General features: G+C 45.9%; 2 protein-coding genes across 8 annotated transcripts; one reads left to right on the top strand and one right to left on the bottom strand.

Moving 5' to 3' along the window:
- Nucleotides 1-271: 271 nt before the first annotated feature.
- Nucleotides 272-4588, bottom strand: abhd10b (abhydrolase domain containing 10, depalmitoylase b). Of its 3 annotated transcripts, none has more exons than XM_057012730.1 (5): nucleotides 4552-4588; nucleotides 2730-2916; nucleotides 1779-1890; nucleotides 1087-1224; nucleotides 272-996 (listed from the first exon to the last, which is right to left on the bottom strand). In XM_057012730.1, the coding sequence occupies exons 1-5, from the start codon at nucleotides 4571-4573 to the stop codon at nucleotides 655-657; spliced, it is 801 nt and encodes a 266-aa protein (XP_056868710.1). In that variant the 5' UTR covers nucleotides 4574-4588; the 3' UTR covers nucleotides 272-654. The 3 variants fall into 3 exon arrangements, with proteins under 3 accessions (XP_056868710.1, XP_056868708.1, XP_056868709.1); XM_057012728.1 differs by lacking the exon at nucleotides 4552-4588 and adding an exon at nucleotides 3280-3427; XM_057012729.1 differs by lacking the exon at nucleotides 4552-4588 and adding an exon at nucleotides 3322-3415.
- On the top strand, nucleotides 3629-11659 carry ythdf3 (YTH N6-methyladenosine RNA binding protein F3). Of its 5 annotated transcripts, XM_057012715.1 has the most exons (6): nucleotides 3630-3831; nucleotides 3944-4150; nucleotides 4582-4606; nucleotides 4787-4866; nucleotides 5046-6686; nucleotides 6788-9862. In XM_057012715.1, the coding sequence occupies exons 2-6, from the start codon at nucleotides 4127-4129 to the stop codon at nucleotides 6854-6856; spliced, it is 1839 nt and encodes a 612-aa protein (XP_056868695.1). In that variant the 5' UTR covers nucleotides 3630-3831; nucleotides 3944-4126; the 3' UTR covers nucleotides 6857-9862. The 5 variants fall into 5 exon arrangements, with proteins under 5 accessions (XP_056868699.1, XP_056868695.1, XP_056868694.1 ...); XM_057012719.1 differs by having other exon boundaries at nucleotides 3629-4150; nucleotides 4792-4866; XM_057012714.1 differs by having other exon boundaries at nucleotides 3630-4150.
- The last annotated feature ends 328 nt before the right edge of the window (nucleotides 11660-11987 follow it).

An 11987-nucleotide genomic window follows, 5' to 3' on the forward strand; every position in this document is an offset into this window, starting at 1 on the left:
ATTCCAGCCCATTGAGCACAGCCCATTGAGCACAGCCCATTGAGCACAGCACAGTGCGAACAATTCCACATTAATAAACAGTCCAGTGACTCATTATGCAGCACTCTATACTCGACGGGGAATCTTCCATTAAATACAATTTTTAAAAAGCTTTTCCACTTAAGAACTTAAATAATCTGCGTGAAACAGGCATAACCTCCAAACTTTAAAAATCGTAACTTGAAACTATAACTCACATCTTAATAAAGAAATTATTCTCTTGACGAGAGACTGGCAGCAGTCTATTGTGCAGATGTTTTATTGGACAAAATGGGTGAAAAGTGTTTTAAAAAGGCACAGGAATCTAAGTAAAAAGGTAAGAAAGAACAAACAAGAACAGTAGAGTGACAGCAGCAACACCGGAGAAAAAGGCCTAACACTCCATAGGACAGCTCGGGACACATGCAAACGCAACCTGAAGATATATGGGAACGGGTCCCTTTTGACAGCTTACACTGAAAAAGCCTGTTGAAAGGGGAGGTGACGCACGGGGAGAGCGAAGGGCCAGATTGGGCGGGGCACACGTCGTCATTTGGTTAATTTCTTGAGTCTCGCTTTCCCGGTGCGCAATTCTTCTCCCCTCTAATGTCTCAAGAACCTTCCTCCACCACTCGCTCAGACCATGGTGGTCAGCTTGTCTATGAGGTCATCAATGGTGTAGACCATCAGCTTGATATCATCCTTATCGGACATGCGGTGCTGGCCGTGTCGCCGGAGGATGATGTCCACGTCGGGGCTGAGGATCCGCTCGGCAACTTGCATGGAGATGTGCCAGGGGACGTCCTCGTCTTTCAGCCCATGAATAAGCCGTACTGGGCAGGTGATTGGGATGGGGCTGTGGAGAACACAGTGATTTTCGGCCTCTCGCAGGAAGTCCATGCTGAACTTGTAGTGACCCTCTTCTGCGTTCTTGGAGGGTACTGTCCATTCCCCCTTTGCCTCGAACTCCTTGCGCGTCTGTTCGAACATACACCGTCAACCCGTTTGGGGAATCGATTTAAAAGTTAAAAATCTCACGCATATAGTAAACGTTTGCAATCCTCGTACCTCTAAAGGGAGAGAGTTGAATGATGTGACGATGTGATCTGCCGCTGAGGAAATACCAACAAGTGCTGCAGTCTTCTCTGGTCTTGCAATGGCTGCCAGCAGCATGAGCCAACCACCTATACTGGAACCTACTAGTATCTACAAATAAACATATACCATAAATACATTGTAAATGTAGTTGAATATTCAAGTTAATTTTCCACCTCACCGCAGCGAAAGGTAATAAATGTGACATTACAAATACGGGAACATGGCGCCATCTTGTGGACAAACGGTGGAACATACAACGAAATTGTAGACTGTTCAACCATTTACTGATCTTTAGGCCTTATTATTTCACTGTTGAAATAAGCAGAAGACCCAGTGAATCCCAGCCTTAGAATACTGCCTTATTGCTAAAAATAGCATTTCTGAGATACAGCAGAACATTTGATGGATGAGCGGAACTGACATACTTGACCTCGGGGATGCAGTGCCAAGGACACAGAACGCACAGAGGTTCTCTGCTCGGGTTCTGACAAGTGTGAGTTTAGATGCAAAAAAAAATAGACACTTGGTGTGTGAATGGTGTGTCATGCTGAATCAGCATTATTTATACGAGTATGCATACACACACCGTTATAGTATAAAGTACTGTATATGTAAATGTACCAATAAAGTGTTTAGCTCTTTTATACAGAGATTTGATGTACCTGTGGTCCTTCTGCTAACTCATCCAGCACATAGAGGACATCTTTTTTCCAGGTACCAATAGTTCCTTCTGAAAACACCCCCTCTGACGCCCCATGTCCTGTGTAGTCAAACCTGTAAAAATACAGAATTTATTCAATAATACTTTAACCTAAACACATTAGACATTACATCTTGTAAGATGAGTATCACTGTAAGCAGACTCATAAGACTTTATCAGATTTGAAGAGAAGTTTTAACCAAATAAAATGATCGCTCAGTTAAACCCAGTTACATCCTGAATGAACAGATCAAATTATATTTCACTTAGTTTGAACTCTGCTATGGTGTTTAAAAAACTTTCTTCATCCCTGTGAGGCAATTAACCACTTACCAGAATGGTTAATTTTTGAGAGACGACATTAAACACGAGCTAATCATTATTTTTTGGGCAAAGAATTTTGTCTTGTCACGTGCTTATTGAACAGAGTCACGGAATCTTTTGTGAAATGAACATGTGGTGTATATAAATAAAACATTTTCTCCATCTTTTGTTTTCTCTTTCCCTCTGAAGTCTGAAGGTGTGTCGAGGGTTTGAAGGTGTCTCCTTTAGTTCTTTTGTTTGACTTAACCATCCATCTTGGCTGTTAACAGGCTTGGCATCAGAGCTCAAGATGCACGTGCTTCAGAAAACAATACCACTGGAATTTGAGCAAAATAAATGTCCGACTTGAAAATATGCAGCTGGTTTACTTTGGGCAAAACAAGCTCTGAGTGATTCATAGCATTGTTTGTGTTGTGGATTAATATGGATTCCTGCCAGTGGTTTGCAGGAATTGCACAATTGTTGCAACTTTAACATCTCAGCTCCCTTTTTTCACACTAGACACTAGAATCTAGTTGCATGTCCCACATCAGGAAGGTATACCGTGTGGAAGGTAGAAATATTCTGTGCTATTTTCCGTGATTATTACCTGAGGTATGAGTGTCCCAGTGACTTACAGAACTCCTCCAGGGATTCGGCTTTGTGACCGTTCATGTTGGAGCCCAATCCTGGCAGGAAAACAACACCTGGGCTCTTTCCCTTCAGCCTTCTGTATGCCAGCTTTGGAAGGTCTGGTCGTGAAGCATACTGAACCGTGGACTTGTGCCTCCTGTCACCTAGTTGAGAGGATGCACGACATAATCAATATCGTGAACACGTGTTGCCAAATGTGCGTAACCCCAACAGCGCGACGGTCCATTTTAAAGACTTCCCATGACACAAACTATAAATCTCACAATCAATTCACAACCCAAATCAAAGATTGTCTACTTGTTTGTCAGTGTGATCAACTGGTTTTAACTGCATCAGTTAATATTACGCATGCTACACAGAAAGGCAATAACAAAGGCAACACCGTTCATAATTTGGAAGACGACGGAATGTGGCTGCGCCACACCCCCTCCCGTGGTCGTAAACAGCCAAGTACGAAAACTACGCCCGATGACAAGTTTGTATTTTAGGTAAAGACTCGAACAAACCCTCCAAACGCTTTGGAATTGAAGCTGAGAGTCCCCCATTACTTAAGATCTGCGAAAGTCCTCTGCGGCAGGATCTCGCCGCGACGGCTGCCATACTGGTTGTGACCTAACACGCAAATATCGCGAGAGTTGCATAAACGCTTCCCAAAGGACCCCTCATTATAACTTCAAATAATCACTCAGACGTTATTCAAACGCCAAAAGGAAAATAAATCACGTGTCATTGCAGCATATGTATTTGTGCAGCTACTCCAAAGGTTTATTTATACATATAGGATGGCAAATGTGACCAGAATGAAAGAAAACCACTTCAATTTGGCAACGTTTGCATGCCCCCCCCCTCCTAATTATTCATCAGGACAGCCAAGGAATGGGAATGTACAATTTGATGCAAATTAGCTGAAACGTGTGTGTTTTGCAGCTGTCATGTTTCGTGTCAGTGTGTAACATGACTCGGAGCGTCACAGGCGGAAGGTCACGGAGCAGCAGAACGGAACGGAAGCGGGAGTAAAAGCCTATCCGCCATTGTGGAATATGGTAGTGGAGATTCCAGTAAGTATCTAGCCAGTTTCAGATTAAACTGAACGGCTAAACACGGTCCGTGGCAGCAGCGGACCCGTTTGTGGACGCCTTCCCTGCAGACCCAAAGTCTCGATTGTTGCAGCCGAGCAGAACCGGATCGTGGCGAGGGTCTGAACCACAGCAGGAAAACACCGCCTTGTTCCTGTTCCAGTGATTGGACACCCCCCGTGAGACGATCCAGGAACGCGCCGAAGTGCGGAGCCAGGCAGTGGGGTGGGGGGGAAAGCCGCGGACAGTCTCGCAAACAGCGATCGGTTCCTGGAGGATGTCTGCGACCACCGTCGATCAGGTTTGTGCTGACAGCGAAAACCTTCCCCGCTGTCGCGGCGGAACGAAACTTTTATAGGCGGCTGGCGGCGGCTCGCCTCGCCGGATCAAACAGGCTGAAAAGTACCCGAGAGGTGATAGCTGTTAGCCGAATTTGTAGGCCGATTCTGTTGCCAAACAACTCCAGATGGAGCCGGTTGCCGATGCGGCGGTGTTTACTGGATGTCGGAACGTTTGACACCCGGTCCATAACGCGAAGCAACCTGTAAATGTTACCATCCGGGCTAATGCTTTTAGCTTAAAGTTACTGGGGTCGGCTGCTTTATCTATGTAGCATTAGCTCTGATGATACAACCTTGTGTGTGTGTGTGTGCACGCGTGTGTGTGTGTGTTTCTCCTGTCGTGATTTGGCAGCATTCTCACCTCTTTCTTCCTTGTTGCCCATTATTTCAGAGACCTAAAGGACAAGGAAATAAAGGTGAGGTTTGAAACTGTTCCTGGGTAATGTTGCACAAACCAGTGTATTCCAGTCTGTCATTAGCAGCAGAATAGCGCCCAGGAGTGAAGTGAAACTGTGATAAGTGTTTGTTGTTATACATATTTCTTTTTTTTTAAAATATTGATGTGATGGTTTAATGTCGCCTCTTTCCAACCCCAGTACAGAACGGATCGATGCATCAAAAGGATGGTGTGAATGATGATGATTTTGAGCCTTATATAAGCGGCCAGACAAATCAGGTAATTTCAGGAAATAATACAGTTTTAGGCCATTATGCAATTTTTACTATGCCCAATCAAAGATGTTGACATTATCTCCACTTACGGTTATGTATTTCTGTTGTGCAAATCTTAAATGTGTCACATGTTGAGAATGTGTCATCAATGTTCTCAGTATCTCTGTTTCATCTGTCATGCAGAATAACAGCTACCCTCCAATGTCTGACCCCTACATGCCTAGTTATTATGCTCCATCCATTGGTTTCCCTTACTCTTTGGGAGAAGCTGCTTGGTCAACAGCAGGAGATCCTCCTATGCCCTACCTAACTACCTATGGACAGATGAGCAATGGTGAACCACATTTCATCCCTGATGGCCTGTTCAGCCAGCCTGGCGCACTGGGGAATACCCCTCCCTTTCTGGGCCAACATGGCTTTAACTTCTTCCCTGGCAATGCAGACTTTTCCACCTGGGGTACCAGCGTCTCTCAGGGTCAGTCCACGCAGAGCTCGGTGTACAGCAACAGCTACGGGTACGCCCCCAGCTCACTGGGTCGAGCCATTGCAGACGGACAGGCGGGGTTCGGAAGTGACACCCAGCTGAGTAAAGTCCCAGTGCTAAACAGCATCGAACAGGGTATGACGGGGTTAAAACTGGGTACAGAGATGGTGTCTGCTGTCACCAAAACTGTGGGGTCACCCATTGGAGGCACTGCAGGTATGAGCAGCTTGGCAACCAACAGCCTCCCCCCTTCGGTCAGCTCATCAACACCTAAACCCGCCTCATGGGCAGCCATTGCTAAGAAGCCAGCCAAACTGCAACCCAAGGTCAAACCCAAAGCCAACATGGGGATGGTGGGCGGTGCCACAATCCCCCCACCGCCTATAAAGCACAATTTCAACATTGGTACCTGGGATGATAAGGGCTCTCTGAACAAACCTCCGTTAGCTCAGACGATGCTGCCCCCGCAGCCTCTGGTGCAGCAGCCTCTACTTGCGCAACATCAGCCCCTCCTGCAGAACCCCCTGCCCCATCAGCCTCAACACCAACACCAACCCTTCCAGCTCCAGTCACTCCAGTCCTCGCAGCACCACCACCCTCTGCCCCCCGGTCCTCCTCACCTTCAACTCTCCTCCCAGCCCGGCCCGCCACTTCATCATCAACATCCCCAGCAGCCCGGCCCGCCCCCTAACCGCTGGGTGGCTCCCAGAAACCGAGGCGAGGGGTTCTGCCTCGGCGGAGGGGTCCCGCTCAGTGCCTCTCTTTGTTCCGGAGAACTGCATCCCATGCTGGAGAAGCTGCAGGCGCTCAACAACTACAACCCCAAAGACTTTGATTGGAGCTTGAAAAATGGCCGCATTTTCATCATCAAGAGCTACTCAGAAGATGACATCCACCGCTCCATCAAGTACTCAATCTGGTGCAGCACAGAGCACGGCAACAAGCGCTTGGATGGCGCCTACCGCTCCCTGGGCAACAAGGGGCCCCTGTACCTGTTGTTCAGCGTCAACGGCAGCGGGCACTTCTGCGGCGTGGCGGAGATGCGCTCGCCGGTGGACTACAACGCCTATGCTGGCGTCTGGTCTCAGGACAAGTGGAAGGGCAAGTTTGAGGTGAAGTGGATTTTCATCAAAGACGTGCCCAACAACCAGCTGCGGCACATCCGGCTGGAGAACAATGACAACAAGCCAGTGACGAACTCCAGGGACACTCAGGAAGTGCCTCTGGAGAAGGCCAAACAAGTGCTAAAAATTATCGCCACTTACAAGCATACGACCTCAATCTTTGACGACTTTGCACATTATGAGAAACGCCAGGAAGAGGAGGAGATTCTGAGGAAGGTGAGGTAAACACACATTGATTGGATTCGTTGCTCAGTGTATAAATGGTAAATGTGAGCGACTCCAGTTGAGGCTGACTCCTGACTGAGTCATGACTCCAGGCTGCAGCTGGATTATTATCGGTCCATCTTGTTCCACCTGCTCCTGGAGCTGTGTCACCCCCGAGCTGAACGAATAGTCTGGTTTAAGGTCATTCCCCTGGGGGGGGCCACCAGATTGACCTGCCACGGTTACTCAGTAGCTGGCAGAGGAAAATCTGACTCTCCATCAGCCATTTTATGCTGCTGATAACTCACGCGATGTGCCCAAGTGGAGGCAGACGAGCTGTGGTTTTCCTGAAATAGCCTGCATTCTTGGCATTCATCCCCTCAGACAAAGGCAAATGTAGGCTCAGATCTGTCTTTGAACAGAGGTGCTTTCTGCTCACCAGCTCACCACAGGCTCCTCATGCTTTATTAGTCTCTAACAACATAAGCCCCTGCCCCTCCGTCTGCAGACTGGCTGCTGCACGCCTCAGGGAAGGCATGGAGTGCCTCCTATTTTCTAAAAGACTCACCAAAAAAAGTTCCTGAATCTTGAAAACGCACACTTGTGATCCCGAACGTTAATCTGGGAGTGAACAACATGTCATCAGGCCTTGAATGCTGCTGCATCTGCCGTGATGAACCAGTTCAGCGTTATGCTAATCTAATGGCATTCAAACCCCCATGAGCTACTTCTTCCCTTTTTTTTTTGCCCTCTTGGGTGCTGCTGGTGCCTCAGCTGTGCTGGATTAGCGCCTCGCTGCCGACCTTGTTAATATTCTCTGGGTTACCTTCTCATAAATATTTCAAGCTGGTGTTTTCAGGCTTCTGAAAACAACCTGTCAGGAGAATGCCTATTTTCATCTGGCGTCGTGGAGATGTTGCTCACCACCAACCCTAATGAGACCCTGCCCACCTTTGCCTCGGTGACCTTTTAGAGGTGTCTAACCTGCATTTAAACCTTATATTATGTTGCAGGTTTGTTTGTGTTATCATGGCTAATTCTCATTGTCTTTAATTAAATACTAAACACCAGTTTAATATAATGCCATCCGCTTGCAGCAGCTAAGAGGGAGTTTTCACCAGAAGTGTTTTATTTATTTAGATTATGCAAATGCGAAATTAAGGGTTCAGGCAATTATTTAAAATATAATGGGGCCCTGCAATCATTTGTGCAGTTTTATGAGTGCAATATACATGTAAAAATGGTGTCCAAACCTGCCGTTTCCTCTGTCACCAGTGTGCAGGTGGCACTTTGCAGTATTTGTTAATAGTGTGTTATCACATTTTTAAAAATGAATTTTATCTCAATTATTTTAAACGAATTGAGTGCATTTGGCATGGCTGCTGATTGGCAAACATAAAATAGATTAAAGTTTGATGACATGGGAGTTATTTTCACTGAATGGTGATTGTGCAGTGGGGACCCATTACCAGCATGTTTTAAAATAATCCATGACACAACTCTATCTTAAGTCTGAGATTTGTTTTGATGGCTCATTCTCTGTAGCCTTTTTATCATCTTGTACTCCCAGAGGACTGACTGGTCAGTTAGTGGCTCTGTGTCTGTTATCCCTGTCCTGAACTAATCCATGTGTTACCATGGCGGGAAGAAATGACTTTGTCCGACTGAAAGTCCCAGTACCCCCGCAGATCCCCCTGTAGTGCACACTCCACGTTATTAAAATCTGCGTAATGACTAGCGTGAGTGTTGGCAAACAGACATTTCTCACTTGTCTCTGCATTTCTCGTATGCCTCAGTTCTCTCTCGTTAACACCAAATAGAACCTCGGTGTATTGTTTTCGTCTAGTTGCTCGGCTGTAATAACTGCAAACCTGCCAGGAAACAACTATACGCTTCCTATTTTAAAGGGTTTGGAGGCCATTTGCAGAGTAAAGACTGCCCTCACAATAGAGCCATTGTTAGTCCAGCAGTAAATGAGACGGGACTAGAAGTTATCCTGAAGAAGCCATTTATCTTAACATAACAGCAGCAGAATCACAAGAGGAAATACCACCCCCATAATGGAGTCCATAATTACAACGGTCTTTGAACGCATCTGTATGTGATGATGAGGCAGGAGATGTTCTATAACTTTGAATTTGCTTACCTTTTGCAGCTCTAATGATGCATTTATAACTCTGGTGCTTGCTCCTTTCTCTGATGTCATCCACTGATCACCTCTCCTCTGTTGTTTTCTCTCTCTCTCTCGCCAGGAACGCAATAGAAATAAACAGTAACCTTCAAGCAAGCTCTCTGCTAGAACTGCAACACTAATGATGTAGGACCTTAAATAATAAAAGAAATTGCCTAACTGCAGTGAGGAAAGGCTCTCGCAGTCTTTCCGCCGAAGATGACGATGTGTCTGAACACTTGAACATGAAAGTAGACGGACTCATCATGTATCTGTTGACTGGTGCATCAAACCTATGTGTTCCTGTCTCAAAAAAAGCTCATAACCCACTTCAACAGCTGTCTCTAAAGCACTTTCAGACCCGCTGAACAGCCTCTACCAGTACCCTTAACTCTTTAACTTGTGTTTTCCTTTTGTGTTTTTTGTTTGCGAGCAACTAACTGACTAACCTACGTAGTCAGAAGATTTCACCAAGTTTTGTTTGTTCTTTTTTTGTAATGCTGCAACTGAGGTTAAAATTGAGATTAGAAGGTTATACTTGAATCTGTATTTAGCCGTTTGATCCTCCTCAGGCAGAGGTTTGGATGATTGACAGGTGAGGTGTAATAATTGGGAAAACAGCCACAATCATGCCAATCAAGCATTGTCTACTCCTATCTGTTCTCCTTCTTTCTGTGTACCAAATGATGATAATTATGCAGAAAGCTGGCCATCACTGTGCAGCCAGTGCGCATCTTTTCTTTTTTTTTCATTTGATTGTGTCATCCTGAAGTGCATTTGTCTGAGGAGAAACCTGCTGCTGTGGGAGAACTAGCAGCGGGCTCCTGGGCGCCCGTCTTAGCTCCGAGGGCGACGTATTCCAACGTACCTCAGGCTCAATCAGACTGTCTTTAACAAATCTGGGGAGAACCTGCTCCGGATTTGACCCGGGTTCCCGCAAAACTGCGAGAGCGTGGCAGTTTTCTCCTCAAGGTAACTCACTAGCTAAATAAAAATGACCCATGTTTAGCGCAAAAAACCTTGCCTTGGTGTTTTTACTCCTGAACCACAATATTGCACTGCACACCCCCAACTTCTCAGCATTACCCAACGGCTTCTATTCTTGCCACTAATTTTTTAAATCCTCAAAAGTAAAATGCAAGTTAAAGTAGGTTTTGTATATTAAATGTGTTTAAAAAGCAAAAGCACTTGTGAAGTGTTCCCTTAATACACATCTAAAAAACAGCACTAGTCTGCTCTAAACAAACATGAACTTCTGCTGCAGAAAATAACATCAGCAAGGAGATCTGGGACATTATCTAGACAATATCACGTTCATGGCGTGTTTAACACTGACTCTCATCGTTTAAAAATAAATGGCAGCCATATTATTAGGTACATTTCTCGATTATTTTTGATATCACTCATTTCAATCAATTCCACACTCTGGCCGCCAGGGTGCAGCATCGCATCATCTCCAGGCGCATTCAGAGAAAAACCTCATTCACCCCCTCCCACCTCCCCGTCCTATTTCTCCCATCTCTCTCCAACTCCTCCAGACACAATTACACCAAGCTGAGAATCACTTGTGCCTCGGCAGCGTGTTTGGTGCAATTAATGCCAGGTCGCCAATCTGTGCAGTGAGAGGAGGAGAGGAGAGGGAGACGAGGATGCGAGGCAGGGATCGAGATTTAAAAAAAACAAAAAACAGAAAAGAATCCCCCTTTATTTTTCAAGGAGGAAGAAAGAGCTGTAATTATAACAGTGGAGGCTTTGGATTGCAACTTGCCTCCTCTGTGTGTTAATTTGTGCATCCATCAGGTTTTCACAGGCAGCCTTTGTAAGGAACCACGCTCCTTCTGCCTCCGTTTGTCTGAGAACACAACAGACAGGCTAGGCAGGGAGCTCGCTATTTATTCACCTCACAATGCATTCACAATTACTTGTGGGTGATGGTGCTGCGATGTACAAACGCTCAAATAGGCAAATGGCTGATTTAATTAAGCCTCCGATGGGTTGTTGAATTTACCTTCTTCAGTGGACGGATGAAAAGCTGTGTAGGAGCTGCTGGGATTGTACACACTCCTGTAGCTCTTAAGTAATGAGAATTAGACGGGATAAAACATGCACCGCAGGCTCATCCTTTCTTTTCTGCCAGGGAGTCGGGGGGTTATTAACTGTAACATCACCAGCAGTTCATTTTGCTCCCATTCACAGCGGCAGGAGCCGCACCAAGAAAGTGCTAAGTAAACTTTTCTCCCTTTTTTTCCATTCTCCATCCTTCTGGAATGTGCTGGGAGAAGCACGCTCGGCCTGGCGAGCTGAAATGCCTTTGATGCTTCAGTCACACCGAAGACTCATCAACGCGCGGCTCAAGGCAAGGTTGGAGCAGGACTCAGACTTGGAACTTCTTCAGTGTTTGGAAGGATTTCACTCTCCAGGCCAGGGGCGTGTCAGTCAGGAGGTCCTCGCTGATCATTAGCAATTACTGACGCGCAGCTGATCAGAGGGCCTGAAATCATTCTGATATGACTGTCGTAGCACATTTGGCTTCAAAATGCTCTTGAAATGCCAGAAGATGAGAAATACTTGACATAAATGGACGGGAGGGGCGTATTTTCCAGAAGGCCAGCTAAAAGAATCAGCAGATCTTAATGTTTTCACTTGACTGACAGTCTTGTCTTAGTTTGTTCTTGCCCTTTTCCAGCGTGTCTCTGTTGCCATGGTTACGCCATTATTGGCCAAACGTTAGTCTGACCGTTTTGTGTTATGATAAAGATCTCCCCTGAGAGGACTTTATCATTCTCCACACAATAAAAGAAAGGATTTTATGATATTTTTTTTGCTTCTTTCATTCTCCTGGTATGACCCTCTAAGGTAGGAGGTTCTAGATTTCCACTACGGTACAAGTAACTGGGAGTCTCCGGGGACTCCATGGGCATGTAACGCATTTCCCGAGTTCATCTTCGACTGATTTAAAGGAAAGGAAATAACAAATTCACCGTGATGGTTGGCAATCTGGAGCAGCGTGCCGTGCGGCTGCCTGGTTGTCAGACCAGTAAAATTCTGCTTATAAGCTGCATTCAAAGCAGACGAAAGTACTTTCAAGGCCTGGCGTTATTAATCTCTTTAAATGTCTCCAGGCAACAGTCGGCGCCTGTCAA

Source organism: Takifugu flavidus, chromosome 17 (genome assembly GCF_003711565.1).
Source record: "Takifugu flavidus isolate HTHZ2018 chromosome 17, ASM371156v2, whole genome shotgun sequence".
NCBI classification, from domain to species: domain Eukaryota; kingdom Metazoa; phylum Chordata; class Actinopteri; order Tetraodontiformes; family Tetraodontidae; genus Takifugu; species Takifugu flavidus.